Source organism: Pinus tabuliformis, chromosome 7 (genome assembly GCF_031772625.1).
Source record: "Pinus tabuliformis cultivar Carrire ecotype Pingquan chromosome 7, CPIR1, whole genome shotgun sequence".
NCBI lineage: Eukaryota > Viridiplantae > Streptophyta > Pinopsida > Pinales > Pinaceae > Pinus > Pinus tabuliformis.
The window spans coordinates 1742188169-1742206982 of NC_142293.1; the positions used below are offsets into that span (position 1 = coordinate 1742188169).

Sequence of the window (18814 nt, forward strand, 5' to 3'; positions counted from 1 at the left end):
CAGGAAGAAGCAACAAGTGAAGCCTTAGCTTCATAGTTCAAGCTTGAATTTGCGCTTATCGCATGCATGGGAAGCACAATTATGGGAGCGTGTGGTACTTGGACTCTATTATGAAACCAGCTCACAAAAATATAGGAAAAGATAGATCAACGCCTTAGAAATAAGCCTCTTCGAGGGGGCAACCTCCTTAACATTACACAAATGAACAATTCTTAGATGATTCAAATGACAAAACCTCCTTTCTATATATAGGAGTCTAAGGGGTCACAATATAACCAAAGCCGACCTAACGATGATAATATGAAGGCACAAAAATAGCAATAGTGGATTCTATGGGGCACAATAATAACAATATGGGGACAATAGGGGCATAACAATAACAATAAGGAATACAATGACAATAGTAATGGGGGAATCACTAGTATTATAGGGACCTAACATGCCCCTCTCCTTCAAAAAAGTGTTGTCCTTGATGCTTGAGTAGTTCTAGATGCTTCTGTATAAGATATCTGATCCTCCCATGTGGAATCTTCAACTAGTAAGTTCTTCCACTTAATGAGATACTCTGAAATTGATTGATTTCGTAGCTGTCGAGTTCTTGTTTTCTTTGACTGCTTCAGGTTCCAATATGATTTTCCTTCCTCATCAATTTCTGGTAATATTGTTTGAATTGGAAGCTTGTCACCTATGACCTTCTTTAAGCATGAAACATGGAAAACTGGGTGCACTCGGGAAGCTGCAGGAAGCTCCAATTTGTATGCCATAGTACCTATATTTTGCAACACCTTGTACGGACTATTAATACTCTGGTGATAATTTATTATCCTTCTTAGCTTGCTTGAGGGACATTTGTTTATATGGTTGTACCCGTTAGGAATACCCAATCACCTACACCAAAACTTCTTTCATTGTGATGTTGATCTGCCTACTGTTTCATTCTATTCTATGCGAAGGTGAGGTTATCCTTTAAGAGTTGGAGAACTTGTTGCTGATGCTCGATGTGATCTTCCACTGCTTGAACCTTAGAGTTTTCTCTTAAATATGATGTGATGGATGGTGGATGATATCATAAAGTTCCATAAATGGGGTCATTTTTGTTGCAGTATGGAAGGAAGTGTTATACCACCATTTAGCCAGAGGCAACCATTTGACCCATTGTGTCTGTTTATCAGATACAAAGCAAAGAAGATATCCTTCAAACATTTGTTTACTATCTTAGTTTTCCCACCAGATTAAGGATGATAAGATGAGCTATGAGCTAACTGAGTATCGAGACAAGAAAAATAATTATGTCCAAAAATTTCCAGTGAAAATAGGATTTGTGTCGCTTACAATAATCTTTGGGTTTCCATGTAGCTTTTGAATTGTTCCTGCAGTAGAAACTGTACTCACTTTAAATGGATAAGATAATGCACAAAAGTGTGCATACTTGGTAATTCTGTCAACTACCACCATGATAGCACTCTTTCCTTTGGACTTGGGTAAACCTGTGATAAAATCCATTGAAACCTCCTCCCAACGTTGGCTTGGAATGGATAAAGGTTGTAATAATCCTAGGGTCTTAATTGTTTCAACTTTATTTTGTTGGCAAACCAAACATTCTGCCACAAACTTTTGAATATCTGATTTAAGGCCATCCCAAAAAAAATCATTCTTAACCCTGTGGTAGGATTTTAGAAATCCTGAGTGCCCTCCTAAGGGAGAGGTGTGCAATTACCTAAGAATCTTTTATTTGAGTTTGGAATTCTTACATAGGTATAACCGATCCTTGTACCATAACGAATCATTTTTCCAGCTAAATGTATCAACTGTACTGGGATCTTGTTATATCTTTTGAATGAGTGCCCACTTTCTCATCATTCTTCCATTCATCCCTTGCTTCGTTTATCAAATCTGGTTGGATAATAGAAATGGCGCAAAGAAATTCTTCCACATCCTCATCTTTTCTTGAGAGTGCATCTGCCACAACATTTTGCTTCTCTTTTTTGTAGATGATTTCAAAGTCATAACCCAACATCTTTGTGACCCATTTTGCTGCTCTTTTGAAGATAATCTTTGTTCTAAAAAGTATTTAAGACTATCATGATCTATTTTTACCTTGAAGTGTTTTCCCATTAGGTAGGGTTTCCATTTCTTAAGTGCATGTAGTATTGCCAACATTTCCTTCTCATAAATAGCTTTGTGTAAATACTTTCCTTTGATTGGATGACTTTTGAAAGCAATGGGTCTTTCTTCTTGCATTAAAACAACACCAATTTCATTTCCTGAGGCATCAGATTCTACAATAAAGGTTTTTGTGAAGTCAGGTGTAGCTAAGACTGGTGTTTGGCACATTGCCTCTTTAATATGTTCAAAGGCCTTCATTGCTTCCGGAGTCCATGAAAATGCATCTTTATTCAATAATGTTGTTAGAGGTGTTGCTATTCTCCCATAATTCTTAACAAGCTTGTGATAATACCCTGTCAACCCCAGAAATTCTTGTAGATACTTTATGGATGTGGGGAATTTCCATTCCTTAATGGTTTTAATTTTTCTAGGGTCTACTTTAACACCTTCTTGAGTTACAATATGACCTAGATATTCCACCTATTGTACTCCAAAGAAACATTTGGAGATTTTTGCATATAATTGTTTCTCCTCCAATAGTTTGAGCACCATGTCAACATGTTGGACATGATCCTTCCAAGACTTGTTGTAGATTAGTATATCATCAAAAAATACTAACACAAATTTTCTAAGGAAGGGTTTGAAAATGGAATTCATCAACCTTGAAATGTGGAAACTGCATTTGTAAGACCAAAAGGCATGACAAAAAATTCATAATGACCCCCATGAGTTCTAAATGTTGTTTTTGGAATGTCTTCAGTCTTCATTTTTATTTGATGATATCTTGAACGAAGATCCAACTTGGTGAAGTAAATTGATCCATGTAATTCATCCAATAATTCATAAATCACATGAATGGGAAATTTATCTATAATAGTGAGTTTGTTGAGCTCTCTATAATCTAGACACATGCGTCATGATCCATCCTTCTTGTGAACCAATACTACTGGAGCAGAGAAAGAATTTTCACTAGGTTGAATTATACCAGCCTCTAGCATTTCTACAACCATATGTTCAATTTCACTCTTTTGGACATAGGGATATCTATAAGGCCTGATGTTTGGAGGAACACTTCCTGGAATCAAATTAATAGCATGATAATGATCATGAATAGGTGGGAGGAATTTGGGATTCTCAAATACCTTGGAATGATTGTCCAAGACTTTTTGGAGATATGGAGAAATGGATGATTTCGATGTGGGAACCTCTAGTGAACATAATTGTGCAATTATTCCTTGTTGTTCTTTCTTTAAAAGCTTTGTCATTCCGTTAGAGTTGATTATCTTTCGCGGTTTCCTTGTGATACCCCTTAATTCAACTGCCTTTCCTTCTAAAGAGAATTTCATGAAAAGTTCTTGAAAATTAAAAGTTATTGTACCCAAGGATTGTAGCCATTGAACTCCTAGTACAACATCAACACCACCCATTGGAATGGAAATCATTGGGCTATTCAATACATATTCTCCCATGGGTAGCTTGATATTATGGCACTTTCCTGAGAAATTTATGGTTCCTCCACCTGCAACCATCACTTGACACTCTAGTGCTGGATATAGGAAGAAATTAAATTCCTTGGCTATCTTACAATGAATAAAATTATGGGTACTTCCCAAATCAATCAACACTATTACCTTTTTCTTCTTGATATGCCCTTCTATCTCGATAGTTTGAGGAGTGGTAATTCCAGCCAATTCATTACAATATATGGTCGTATTCATTTATTCTTTTTCTAGGGTTTGTTCCTAGTGTATATCCTCTTCTTTTGATGTTTCTTGTTCCTTTTCTTCCTCCTCTTCACAATCTATGTAAAATAATTTCTTCTCGGCACACTTATGGTCTTTAGTGTATTTGTTATCACAACTGTAACAAAGCCCTTTTTCTCTTTTTTCTTCCAATTGTTGTGGTGTCAACCTTGTAGGTTGTGGATGGTTAGGGGCAGAAACACTTCCATATTATGATTGTGAGTGGTAGGCTTCCTTGTTGCCATAATTTTTCTTTCCATTGTTCTTGCCAACCTAAATGCCTTCTCTAATGAATCTGGTTCCCAAAGGTGAACCTCATGTTGGATGTTATCTTTTTAATTCCCTATGAACACATCAATCCTATGCTCCTCTGGAATATCTTTTACCTTTATATTCAATTTTTGGAAGTCCTCAATGTGCTCCATCATTGAACCCTTTTGTTTGAGATTTATCAATTGGCTAAAAAAACTATTTCTTTTTGTATCCTCATAATGTGCTATCATTTCATCCGTAAAAATAGCCCAAGTGACAATTTGTTTACGAGAGAAAAGCCATCGATACCATACAAACTGATTTGGTTCCAAATATAAAGTTGAAATGCATACCTTTTGTGTGTTTTTCACATTATGGAGATCGAAAAATTGCTCCATTTGTAGTATCCATGTTCCGGGATCCTTGCCATCAAACTTCCTCATATCGATCTTTGGAACATGGTGGTTCTTTGATCCAATGTTAGAGTCTATGAAATCATGATTAACATTTATTTTGTTCTCATCATGAGTTTCCTTTACTACCCTTTCGCCATTAGTAAGCATTTCTTGTAGAAACTTTGTCAAATTTGTCTTCAAATCTTCCATGCCTTTCTTTAAATCATCCATCTTAGCTTCCACGCCATCCATCTTAGCTTCCACGTCGTCCATATTAGCTTCCATGTCATTCATCTTAACTTCTACACCTTTCTTTAAACCATCCATATTAGCTTCCCCACCATACATCTTAGCTTCTACATATTTCTTTAAACCATCCATCTTAGCTTCTATTACCTTTTGTGCAAGTAAAATTTGTTGCACTTGGTCTCATAATTTTGATATATCATGTTGCATTTCTTCCTCTTTTTCATGAGTCATGCTAGAGCTTTTAGGTTGCTTACTAGGTGTTTCCATTTTCTTTCTTCAAGGCATCAATTACTGATAATAATTCTTCACTATGCCCTTTGAATTCCTTCAAACTAATTTTTCAAACCAAGCTTATGCAAAAATTTAAAAAAAAACTACACACCTTTTTTCACTTTGGAGGAGCTCGATATTGAATCTGATGTATCTCTATAATTTTGGATCTCCAAGGTCTGAAATTTCTTCTTGCAGTAACCCTCTGAGTAATATTTCTAACCTCACAAGTTTGATCAAGATTGGATTCTCCAATGAAGAGTTATGCCAAATCTCCCACGATGACCTGAGTATACACAGGTTCAGTACATCAAACTTGTATGACATGACGTGGGTCACTGTTTCAACCTTAGGTTCTGAAAATGATACCCAAAAAACTACAGTCCGTCCTCTTTCTGTAACTTCTTACGAAAATTCAATCTAATGCTCAGAGCGAAAGTTATGACGATTTTCCCAAGGTCACCTGTTTGGAATGTAATTCGGGAGTCTGCAAAAACCCTAACTTCCTCAGATTATATATCTGAAAATATAGCGAGACAAGATTTGAAATTTGGGCCCAAGGTTCAGACCGATTCCTTCTCAAATGGGTTTTTTTTAGCTTCTGAAACTTTGTAGAGAAAAAGTTATAGCGAAATTCCACGATGACCTGTTTGGAGCAGCGAAACCCTAGAATCCAAAGCTCTGATACCAAATGTTATGAAACCAGCTCACAAAAAGATAGAAAAGATAGATCAACGCCTTAGAAATAAGCCTCTTCGAGGGGGAAACATCCTTTACATTACACAAATGAACAATTCTTAGAGTGTACAGGTGTTACATGCAACCAGATGATCAACTTGAGGAATTGCGCAATCCATTTTGGAGAATTCCTAAATAATAGGGGCCTAATTTCTCAAGGAATTGTGGAAGGAAACAGGGGCTCAATCAGAGGCACAAATTGACTAAGTCTAGGTCAGAGCTTCTCATTGAGAAGAGAGATAGGTTATTCACTTGCAGGGTACTTCCCAGACGCACCCATACAAACCAGGTTCTTCCCATAAGAACCTGGTACTCAAGACTTGTAGCCTAGGTTCGTTTTCTTAAATAGGTTCACCGAACCCCAAACATGGGTGTGAAAACCCTGAAAATGGGTGTGTGATAGGTTCTTATGTGGTGTTGAGAAAGAAATTTTTTTCCCTATCTTAGTAAAACATTTCAAATTTAAAGTTTTGAGGTCTTAAAGTTCCATCATTTCGAGAGAAGTACATGTTTTTAAAAAAAAATTCCATGATTACTATCAAAATTCCTAACTTAGTAAAACATTTCAAATCTAAAGTTGTGAGGTCTTAAAGTCCCATCATTTTAAAAGTATAGGTTTTTTAAATCTCTTTTCCATAAAATAGTGTTGAAAATACAACAAGAAAATATGAGTTTGACTTTGCCTTGGTCAAACTAGACAAAATTCGAATTCCCATATTAGCAAAAATCTTGGATGTAGTTAACTGAGGTGACATAGAACTTGTCACTTAGTTAACTCAATTAATTCGAGTTGGAAGGCTTGAATTAAGTTAAACATGCGTGATTGCTAATTTGTAGCAATCTAATTCATTATATTAAGCTGTGTTCAGCTAAACTAGTTACAATTGTTGGAGGAACTAGTGGAAGGTCAGTTGTGTAGTGTGAATTTAGTCTAACTCAGTGATCATCCAGTTAACTTATCAATCATCCCAAATTAGCTAATGCATGCAGAGAATTCGAGTTAACCAATTGAGGTGGATATTTCAAGGCAGTGTAACATAATTTGTAGACTATTCTGGAGTGTACAGGTGTTACATGCAACTTGATGATCAACTTGAGGAATTGCTCAATCCATTTTGGAGAAATTCCTAAATAATAGGGACCTAATTTCTCAAGGAATTGTGCAAGGAAATAGGGGCTCAATCAGAGGCACAAATTGACTAAGTCTAGTTCAGAGCTTCTCAATGAGAAGAGAGATAGGTTATTCACTTGTAGGGTGTGCTCAGTTGAGCAAATCAATTACAATACATATGTACTCATCAAATTAATGCAAGCAGGCATTAAGGATTTTAGCAGATTGCTTTACCCAGGAAAAATACTGTGTGCATGTGTGTTATTTCTCATTTCATGTTATTTATTGATGTTCTAAATTGTGAATTACTTTCCGCAAAGAAATAGAGTAGGTTTGTTTCTTGTGATTTTGATTATAACTTCATGAGCAATTAAAAATCTACATCATAATTTTGACATGATATCAGAGTAGGATTCACATTAGAGAAGGAATTTTGAAGTTGTTTCTCAATATGTTCGAATTGAAATTTAGTGTAGCAGGATCTCTTCAGAGTTGGGAAGATGAGCTTCAATGGTTTGAGGCTAGAGTATGCTTTAAGAGGAAACTGTAATTTCATCACATGGAAGGTTCACATGGAAGTGGTATTGGATGAAAATGGATTGCTAGAATACATCAATACAAATATTGCAAGACCAGCGGAAGATGATGCCCATAACCTAGCCCAATGGAAGAAATATGTAGCCGAGGTGAGGAGAATAATATTGGAGGGAGTACAGGACCACATTTTCACCAATCTCTATGGGAAAGAAACTCCTTATGCAATGTGGCAGGCACTGACAGATCTGTTTCAGAATAGAAGCGACCATAGGAAACTGGCACTGAAGAATAAACTTTGAAATATCAAGATGCAAAAGAATGTCACTATTCAACCATATCTAATCAAGTTCACACAAGTTCATGATGAGATTGCAGGAGTTGGTGTTACTATTTCAGATGATGATTTGGTAATCCTATCCCTTCTATGCCTTCTTAAGAGGTGGCATAGCTAACAAGATTTGGTGAATGGGAGGGAGAAACTACCGAATTGGGAACACTTATGGTCTGATTTGATACAGGAGAAAATAAGGCAGGATAGCAGAGATGGGACTTCATCCAAGGGAAAGGATGAAGAAAACTTTGCATTGGTTGGAATTTACAGGGAAAATTTTAGGGGCTAATATTCACAGGTGACCTAATTTTCCATGCTTTTTCCAAAAAAAAATCACCAATTTTCATTATTTCTAAAAATTGTTTGCCCAAATTTTACAGTATAAAATTATTTTACCTTAAAGATCGACAAAATTATATAGAGACTATTATACGATCATTACAAATTTGAACATATTTACACCAAATATTTTATAGCTTGTATATTAGGGACTAGTAAGATTCTCCAAGGTTTCTAAAGTTTAAGATATATTTTCATCCTTAAAATTTTCCCTAGTTGGAAAGGGAAAGAAGGGAAAAGGGAAGAAATCTCAAACCAAACAGATTTCAGCCAAGGGGCAAGAAGAAATATTTGCCCAAAATTAAGTCCTTCCATTTTCATGAATTCGGGAACTATGCCACGAAGTTTCCACACAAAAATGAAAGCAAGAAGACCTCAAGAAGAGCAACAAGTGAAGCCTTAGCTTCATAGTTCAAGCTTGAATTTGCGCTTATCGCATGCATGGGAAGCACAATTATGGGGAGCGTGTGGTACTTGGACTCTATTATGAAACCAGCTCACAAAAATATAGAAAAGATAGATCAACGCCTTAGAAATAAGCCTCTTTGAGGGGGCAACCTCCTTAACATTACACAAATGAACAATTCTTAGATGATTCAAATGACAAAACCTCCTTTCCATATATAGAATTCTAAGGGGCCATAATATAACCAAAGTCGACCTAACAATAATAATATAAAGACACAAAAATAACAATAGTGGGATTCTATGGGGCACAATAATAACAATATGGGGACAATAGGGGAACAACAATAAAAATAAGGGATACAACGACAATAGTAATGGGGGAATCACTAGTATTGTAGGGACCTAACAGACTCTGGTGCCTCATTCCACATGGCAAGGTGTAGATATTTTTTCAGTGACCTGGAGGAGAAATATCTCGAGATGCACATCAATATGAGGGATGATGGAAAGTACAATACAACCAAGATTGGTACAATCACCTTTCAGAGGAAGTCAAGTTCCCCTCTCAAACTCAAAGATGTCATGTTCATTCTGGGCTTAAAGAAAAATCTCATCTCTGTTGCAGTTTTGGAAGATCGTGGTTATGATGTGATCTTTAGCAAAGGAAAAGCATTCCTGAGACACATAGCCACGAGATAGGTGAAGCAGATCGAGGTTCATGTGAAGAACCTATATAAGCTAGATGTGGAAGACTGTGTTACATTAAGCACTAAGGCAGAGAAAGTGCTGGGGCGCGATGTCAGTGAACTTTGGCACATAGGACTTGGTCATTTACACCATGGTTCCTTGAAGATTATGCATCAAATAACCACTTGCCTCCTCAAAGGAGCACTTGGGAAGCATGATATATGCAGAGGATGTACCTTGGGTAAGTACTCAAAATCCACATTTCATGATCAGGATAACAAAGCACATGTAGTCTTGGAAAGGATCCACTCTGATGTTTGTTGACCTTTCTCGATAACCTCCACTACTAGAAATAAGTACTATGTTATATTTGTTGATGATTTCTCAAGGAAGTGTTGGGTATTCTTCATGCAGAAGAGAGATGAGGAATTCTCCAAGTTCACAGAATTCAAGGCACTGGTTGAGAAATAAACTGACAAGAAGGTGAAGTCTATCAAAAACGCTAATGGAGGCATTCGACGAGAGTTGAAAACGCCCCAAAATCACAACAGAATGGGGTGGCTAAGAGAAAGAATCGTAGCATTATGGGAGCAACAATGGCTATGTTGCATGACCAAGGCCTACCTCTACATTTGTTGGATGAGGCATGCAACACATCAGTCTATTTGAAGAACCAGAGTCCTCATCGGATTTTTGGCATGATTACACCGGAGGAGGCTTTCTCAGGGAGAAAGTTGGATGTGTCGCACTTCAGGATTTTTGGAGCCTCTTTTTACTGCCATGTATCCAAATAATCAAGGAAGAAGCTTGAGCTGACAACAGAGTTAGGAGTATTTTTGTGTTACACAGAAACTCCTCACAACTATCGTGTGTACTTTCCATCCCTCATAATGAAAATTGTGCAAAGGGATGTAAAGTTTGTTTAGGAGAAAGTGATGTGTTGCTCTCTTGAGAGGGAACTTCATATCCCACTAGAAGAGGAGATTTTAGCTCCAAACTAGGAACCTCAGGAAGTTGTAAAGAAACCATAAATTGAGGAGTAGAGGGTGGAGACAACCAATCAAGCAAAAACACCTAGAGAAGGCAGGAAAAGAACCAGGGAAACTGAAAGACTTGTGCAAGATGCAAGGGAGAATGTGGGTGCTCCTTCAAATTAGTGTAGGCAGAGAAGGTCACCTGATTGGTACACTAGCTACATGGCTCTAATGATTGAGCTTGTAGAAACTGAGCCATCCTCTTTCAAGGAAAAAATAAAGAAGCCTGTATGGGTTAATGCAATGGTGGAGGAATATTAATCCATTGTAAAGAACAATGTTTGGAAAGTGGTCCCGAGACTATCAGATCAATTAGTTGTGGGTTCAAGAGGGATCTTCAAGGTTCAACATGTAGAAGACGGAAGCATAAAGAAGAATAAGGCCATATTTGTGGCCAAGGGGTACTCTCAAGTTGATGGAATTGAATATGAGGAGACATTTGCTCCTGTAGCAAGGTACTCATCCATTAGATCAATCTATGCACTTGCTGCACAGATGGGGTGGAAGACCCACCAAATGGATGTAAAAACAACATTTCTCAATGGGGTTATTGAGGAGGAGGTGTACATCGAGCAACCAGAAGGCTTTGAGATATTTGATCATGAGTCTCACTTGTGCAGACTCAAGTGAGGGTTGTACGATCTCAAATAAGCACCCCATGCTTGTTACACCAGGGATCAACATCTATCTCACCTATTTGGGCTTCACCAAAATTCAAGCGGATGCAAACCTATATCCCATCTTTGTAGAAGGTAAATTGTTGATTAATGTCTTATATGTTGATGGTTTGATTTTAATTGGTGATGAGTAGTTGATCATATCTTGCAAGGAGGACCTTACAAGGGAATTTGAAATAAAGGGCATGGGTCTTATGCACTACTTCCTAGGGTTGGAAGTATGGAAAGGCGATGGGGAAGTGTTTGTCTCTCAAGGAAAGTATGCAAATGAGATACTGCAAAGATTTTGCATGGATAGTTGTAAACCCATGGAGACTCCTCTAGTGACCAACTGGAGGAAGGAGGATGCCACTTCAGGTGAAGAAGTGGATGCCACCATTTATCAAAAGCTAGTGGGATCACTGATGTATCTTGTGAACACAGGACCAAATATGTGTTATGAAGTAAATGAGCTGAGTCAAGCTATGGTTAGGCCAACCAAATTATTTTTGAAGACATCTAAGCATGTTTTACGGTACCTCAGAGGCACTACTTAGTTTTGACTATGGAACAAACGAACAGAGGGAGTGAAGTTGTTTGGCTTCATAGATGCAGATTGGGCGGGGAGTCCATTAGACCGAAAGAGTAGATCAGGTTGAATTTTCAGTGTTGGGTCTGCAATTGTTTCCTGGTACAACAGGAAGAAAATATTTGTGGCGCACATCTTGGTAGAAGCAGAATACATGGCTGCAAGTCAAGCAACATGTGAGGTGATCTGGATAAGAAAGATACTTGTGGAATTATTTGGTCAAATGATGGATCCAATTGTGACCTACTATAATAATCATAGCTGCATCAAGCTCTCTGAAAATCTTGTATTTCACGATCAATCCAAGCATATAGATATATGATATGACCATTTATAGGACTATGTGCAGAGGCAAATAATGTTGCTAGAACACATTCCGACAAAGGAACAAGATGTAGAAATTTTGGCAAAGGCCTTGTCAAGAGGGAAGTTCAAGTTCCATAGGGGAAGGATAGGGATGGCTGATAATCCCTTTCTTGCTGAGAGGGAGTGTTGAAAATGCAGTAAGAAAATCTCAGTTTGACTTTGCCTTGGCCAATTTAAAGAAAATTCCAATTTCCACATCAAAAAAAATCTTGGAGGTAGTTAACTGAGGTGACATGGCACTTTTCACTCAGTTAACTCAATTAATTCGAGTTGGAGGGCTTGAGTTCAGTTAAGCATGAGTGATTGCTAATTTGTAGCAATCTAATTTAGTTATATTAAGTTGTGTTCAGTTAAACTAGTTGCAACTGTTGGAGGAACTAGTGGAAGGTTAGTTGTATAGTTTGACTTCAGCCTAACTTAGTGATCATCCAATTAACTGATCAATCAGCCCAAAATAGCTAATGCATGCAGAGAATTTGAGTTACCCAGTCAAGGTGGAGATTCTAAGGCAATGTAACATCAGTTGTAGACTATTCTGGAGTGTACAGGTGTTGCATGCAACCTGATGATCAACCTGAGGAATTGCGCAATCAATTTTGGAGAAATTCCTAAATAAAAGGGGCCTATTTTTTCAAGGAATTGTGCAAGCAAATAGGGGCTCAAACAGAGGTAAAAATTGACTAAGTCTGGGTCAGAGCTTCTTAGTGAGCAGAGAGATAGGTTATTCACTTGCAGGGTGCGCTAAGTTGAGCAAAGCAATTGTAATACATCTCTATTCATCATATTAATGCAAGCAAGCATTGGGGTTTTTAGCAGATTGCTTTCCTTAGGAAAAATACTATGTGCATGTGTTTTATTTCTTAGTGCATGTTTGTGATTGATGTTCTAAATTGTGAAATACTTTCTGCAAAGTAGTAGAGTATGTTTGTATCTTGTGATTTTGATTAAAACTTCATGAGAAATTGCAAATCTACATCATAATTTCTACAATTAGTTCCCGGATTTAATTTCTTAATGATAAAATCACTAATTAGTAATGCATGTCTCTAACTAAAATGCGACATTCTTTTATAGAAATACCATTAAGTACAAGTCATCTTAAGAAGGATATACGCATTTAAAAAAAACATAGAAATACCATTAAGTACAAGTCATCTAAAGGATATATGCACTTAAAAAAATAGGTTTTGCTATCTTAAACACTCACTAATTTCCTTGTGTTTCTTCCACTATAAATTTATCCATAATGCCAATACCCATATAATATAAATGTTTCATCACACTCAACACAACACTTTGATACTAAGTCCTTTATTTATTCGATAGTATCCATATGTGAGGAATGGGTTTTTATGGTTTAAAGTTCTTTAAATAGATATATTAATTTTATAATCTACTTTGGTTTTCTTCTTGATAAGAGTTATTGTCTTCATTTCTATATCTAAATTGCAATTTCCACTTGATATCAAATTTGAAATTTTAAAGTGAATGTTCATGTGTAAGCCTTTAAATGATTATTTTTCTAGTTGTAAATTGGAAGATTTTTAAATTCATATATATTCTAATTTATAAATATATAAAATATATATAAATTATAATATATCCCCTACAAACCCATGTATCATGTTTTAAAAAGTGATGCATCCATCCCTGAAGATTTTAAAATTCATATATATTCTAATTTATAAAATATATATTATATATAAATTATAATATACCCCCGACAACCCCATGTATCATATTTTAAAAAGTGATGCACCCATCCATGAACCCACATTTCCTGGCAACATAGTAGAAAATAAGTTAAATAAACGTGTAATTTTTTTATTCTTCAATGATGGTTAAAAGAAGAAGACAATAATGTGTGTGTAATTTGCAAAGCTTCTAAGTCGTATTTTTTAGTGGGGCATCTGTACATGAGATTTAATTACATTAATTGTAATATAACAATATTACATTCATTACACTCTCACCTTTGTGAGGCTCAAAGGGTTGAAGATAAAAAAACACTCTCTTAGAATGTCATGTATATACTCGTCAAATTTAAAATATTTGTGGAACACCCAACTTCCAATTGTTCTATTCAACAAAACTATGGTAATCTTGAAATACTTATAATCTTCTTTGAGCATAAAAATTCTAAAATTCTAAAAAACTCCATCCCATCATTTACCTTCTTAATATTGGACAAATCAATTTAATATAAAAATAAAAATTATTCATTATCATTCAATATATATATAAATAATATTTTAATTATTTATTTAAATAAAATATTTCTGTATATTTTTAAATTAAAACAAAACAAAAAAAACTTAACTTATAAAAAAATTGAATCAATGAAATGAAAAATGAAAAATAAATTTATTTTTTACCGTCTCGTTTTAACATATCTATCTTTCATCTTTCTTTTCATTAATCTATCACATTTAGTTGAGATATATAATAAGAATAATTGTTCAAAAAAATTTGTGAAGTACGAGGTAAGAAGGCGAGGCTATTAATTATTTGTAAAGTACGAGGGAGTTAATTACGCCGTAAGGCGTTTCTCTCTAAAATCAACTCCCCTCTGCAGACCTGTCATCCTTGTAAACCACGCGATTATATGTTAGGCTATCGCAACAATTTCAGCCGTTGATTCAAAGGGGATTGAGATCATTGAAGATGGCGATGAAGAAATTTTTGGGAAATTGGAAGAATGAGAGGTTAATAAGACACTACTGACCTTCATTTGCATCTGCAGTGGGATCCCCCTCCCTGTCAAACACAAGCCCACCACAGTTAATTCGTTCGTATCGTTCATGGAAGGTTGTCGGAGAAGAAACAGCCATACAATCCACAGCTTCCAGCCTATTCAATGGCGTGCATGTTTTTCAGTGTCCTGTAAGGAACCAGCAACATATATTTTCTCATTTCCTCTTTGGTTGGAGATAATAATAACCATAATGGTATTTGTGATTGTATGGATGTTGTATAGGATCAGACAGGGATAATGGCAAAACTGACTGAATGCATAGCGTCTCGTGGCGGGAATATCCTCAGCGGTGACATTTTTGTCAGCAGACAGAAACAGGTCTTCTACTCCCGGAAGTGAGTGTGTATATACTTTGGTTACAGAGTTTTATATACTTCCTTACAGATATTATAGATCAATCTCTGTGGCTACCGCTATCTACTTCAGATTTTATGTTAAACGATTTGGAGGCTATCAGTGGTCCATTGGGTTTGTTCTGGATGGAGGAAGAAACCATTAGATAAAGTGGGTCTGATCTATTTGTTGGTCTCTCATTCTCTGTTTACAGAGTTCTCAAATCAATTTCCATTGTGTAATATCACAGATCTGAGGACAAAAAAAATTATTGCCTAAGATTGGTCATTAGGCTTATTTTTGGGGAAAATGGGCAATTGAAAATGAAGATTCAAGCTTCGATTTCTACAAGCTAATATGCATTTAGTTAAAAACTGGCCAGAAATTTTGTAAACTGCGTGGAAATCAAGCAACTTAGAAATTTGCAAATATGTTTTTCAAACATTTACCATTCTTTTTGTTCCATCATTTATTTTGATTTGGCCCAGGGGAGAAGATTCTCCTTGCTTAAATGTAACTCTCGGAGTATTAGGTGGGTTAGGAGGTCTGCACTGGACATTGCTTCAGTGTTTGTAGTTAAAGGGCAGGTTGTCTAAAGTGCCACCCTCATCCCTGGAGGTCCGTATCAGTAACCAGAGAAGATACTAATAGAATTTAATACCCTTGATTACGGATCCTTCGTTTAGTGTCCTTCCTCAAGGACTTCGTGCTTGTTGGAACAATGGTTTCTTAAAATGAACCATGCATGAGTCGAGAGCTAGGGACTTTTTGGCTTCTGTCCTTTTTTGATAGGTTGAGCTTATATGGCATTTATTGCAAATAGGATGGATCTCTAGAACTGAGCTTCTTTAGTAGTTTTAGCTTGGGAGGGCAATTCAGTCTTGGTTTCCCTTTTTCCATGCTCAGTATGTAACCTGTTAGATTTTTAGACTCTGAAAGCTTGCATAAATGAACTTTCAGAAGGAATCCTTTGCAAACATAATATGTTATAAATACTATAACGCAGAAGACAGATCCAAGGGCATACTTGTGAATTTCGAAGTATTGTTTTGTGGTGTTGAAGATTGCTTGAGATGACCCCTCTTTATCTGTACTGTATGATATATTTACTGCTTGTTTTCTATTGTCAGTATCTCTTCTGAATCGTTCCAATTCCTCAGACAGATGATAATTTTCTATTGATTTAATTCTTACCCATCTTTCAAATAATTTGAAGAGCATAATGAGAATATTTACAAACAGGGGACCAGATTAACTTTTGGGTGGTTACTCCGTTGTTTACCTTAACTATACCTGCTTTATCAGCCCTTCACTGCAATATTTCAGACATTCACTTTAACTCTGATTATTGTGCGAAATTAAAGCTGGAAGGTTGTTGCAGTAAAGAAAATTTCGAAGCAGACTGCTTAGCCATAGGGCTGTCCTAAGGCTTGCACGAGAATTAACAAGTTGTTCGATCATCTGATGATGTTCTTTTGTGAAGATCTGAGAAACCCAACTTATGCAAAGACTCATAGAAGGATTGAGAGTGAATGATGGAGAGAGAGATTGAGGAAAATAGTATATGTTGAGATATGAAAAATTCTTTTTTTTTCACATTTAAATTGCATTAAAGATAGAACTGTTTTGTGGGAAAGTTCCATCCAGACTTTTGTTAGAGTTGCTCATCTTCATAATCTCCAGCCCATTTAATATGGCGTTGGGGAGAACACTTGCCATATTTATTGCAGGTCCTACTTTGACAGCAAGATTTTTCGATCCAGTAGATGTATTAAGTACTACAAAATCGCTGTAATAAGCTGCTGCCAAGTTATTTTGTGTTGCAGCTGATATATCAAAATTACCGCCCATCACATTATCATTGTTAATATATACATTGAAGTATAACTCGTTCAATGCTTTGCTCACAATATCGCAGAAATGCATCCGAATGAAGTATTGGTAATCTGGATCCACAGTAAACAACCAAGAAATGTTGAAAGTTGGGTTTGTGACATTGGCTGCAGCCATCTCCTCAGCAGTAGCATATACAATATTGGGAGCGGTTTCATTAGTAACTAGTCCTTGGCGGTACACAATATTGTTGGTCGGGATGCTGAAATTTTGGGCAAGCGATTTTGAAGCTAAGAAGCTTGTATCAGGATCCCAAAATCTCCCAAGGGTGTCATTGTCAGGGGTAATCAATGGTCCTCCCATATTAAGTCTGTAAATTGTTTCAAAAGCATGCTCAGATAGACCACTGTAAGTACTAGGCAGGGGCGCAGCTTGAGTTGTGTCTAAAATAAGAGTGTTCGGCACAGAAACAACTTCAATGGCATTGACAAACGCAAAGGAATTATTGGAGGGAATAAATGTCAGGACCAATGTTTGTTCATTTACATTGATGAGATATTCCTTCATCACAATTGAACTATTCTGGATTTGGAAATTGTACAATAGACCGAAGTCTTGGGTGGCTACTGAAAATATGACACTTGTAAGATTGTACATTTGATAAGAGAATGGAAAGAAATGTAAACGTACCCAGTGTCTGCCCTGGTGCCCAATACTGAAGGTATAGGATGACTTCTGAGTAAATACTCTAGCTGTCAAATAGATACCAGAAGGAACCTGTAGATTGGAATTTGTAGTGTTAGCAAAGATGCCTTCATTGGTGGCAATTGACATATATGAGGAGGGGGTATCTGCAGTGAAGATCCGTCCACCCACTGTGGTGTTACTTTTTGATCCACAGTCTATAAGGTAGTTATCCTGTGAAGTTGAAACCCCATTCTGATAAAATGACAATAAAAACAACACACAAATGCACACAATGACTGCCATTTCCTTCACTTCTTTCTCTGCAGCCCAATTGTGAGGTTTTTGTCCATTAAATTGGAAACAAATAGAAATGACAACTGAAAAATTAAATTGGAAACAAAAATTTTGGAACCACTGAAAATTAAAAGCTTTGTATTAAATTTGAAATTAATGAAAATTGAGAACTGAATCATAAAATTTGAAAGTAGATTATTTTGAAATCTCCATGCCCACCCCTCTTATTTTTTGTTTACCTCCACCTCCGATTCCAATGGTACCTACAGGCAAAAACCAAAGATTTACTAATTGTAGGTGTAGTTTTAGTCTTGACATCATAGACAATGTCCATCAAATTGTTTGCAATTATTGAGTAGGGATGTACTGTCCTTCCCAGGAAGGAACTATGTTTAAGATGTATACTATCTAATATTTTTTTTTATTTTTTTTGGTGAATTTAGAAGCAATTACCAGTCCTCTGAGAAGAATATGGCAGGAGTTGACAGTGGCAATGGTCGTTCTCTAAAGCAAACTCCTACCTGGGCAGTAGCAGTTGTTTGTTTGGCATTTGTGGCCATCTCTTTACTTCTTGAACATGGTATTCATTATGCTAGCAATGTAAGGTTTTTCTTAGATTTCAACTGTGCACTTTTTGGTTTAGTTGAATTGATCTTACTTTAGTTCAGTTCTGCATTCAGTTTGTTTTGACTGGTAGAAATTTGGTAAATTTTGGCCTCTGAAATCACCAACAAAACACACTTTTAAAACCCAATATGAATGGCTCATATTCCATATGTCATCAGTGGTTAGAAGTAGAATTATTGCTTTGGTTATGAGAGGAAAAGGCTGCTGATAGAGGAAGACATGATAAACAAATCTGCAGGATTACAAGTTTTGAATTCTTATTGCATTTGTACTAATAAAGCCCTTTTCTGTCATTATATTTACAGTGGCTCTCCAGAAGAAATAAAAAGGCTCTATCTGAAGTGCTTGAAAAATTGAAACCAGGTAACGGATACTCGAAACCACTCATATCCACCATGTTGCTTCTTGTAGTCTATCCCCCAAATACTCTGAAACTAATTTGAACAACAAATTTATGCTGTTTTAGATAGAACCT

At 36.3% G+C, this 18814-nt stretch overlaps 1 protein-coding gene across 1 annotated transcript; it reads left to right on the forward strand.

The window, feature by feature from the left end:
• Window positions 1-14464: 14464 nt before the first annotated feature.
• LOC149255296 (uncharacterized) lies at window positions 14465-18375 on the forward strand. The gene is made up of 3 exons (XM_089455000.1): window positions 14465-14693; window positions 14788-14900; window positions 18156-18375. Exons 2-3 carry the CDS (start codon window positions 14803-14805, stop codon window positions 18373-18375), a joined length of 318 nt encoding a protein of 105 aa, XP_089311126.1. The 5' UTR covers window positions 14465-14693; window positions 14788-14802.
• Window positions 18376-18814: the final 439 nt, after the last annotated feature.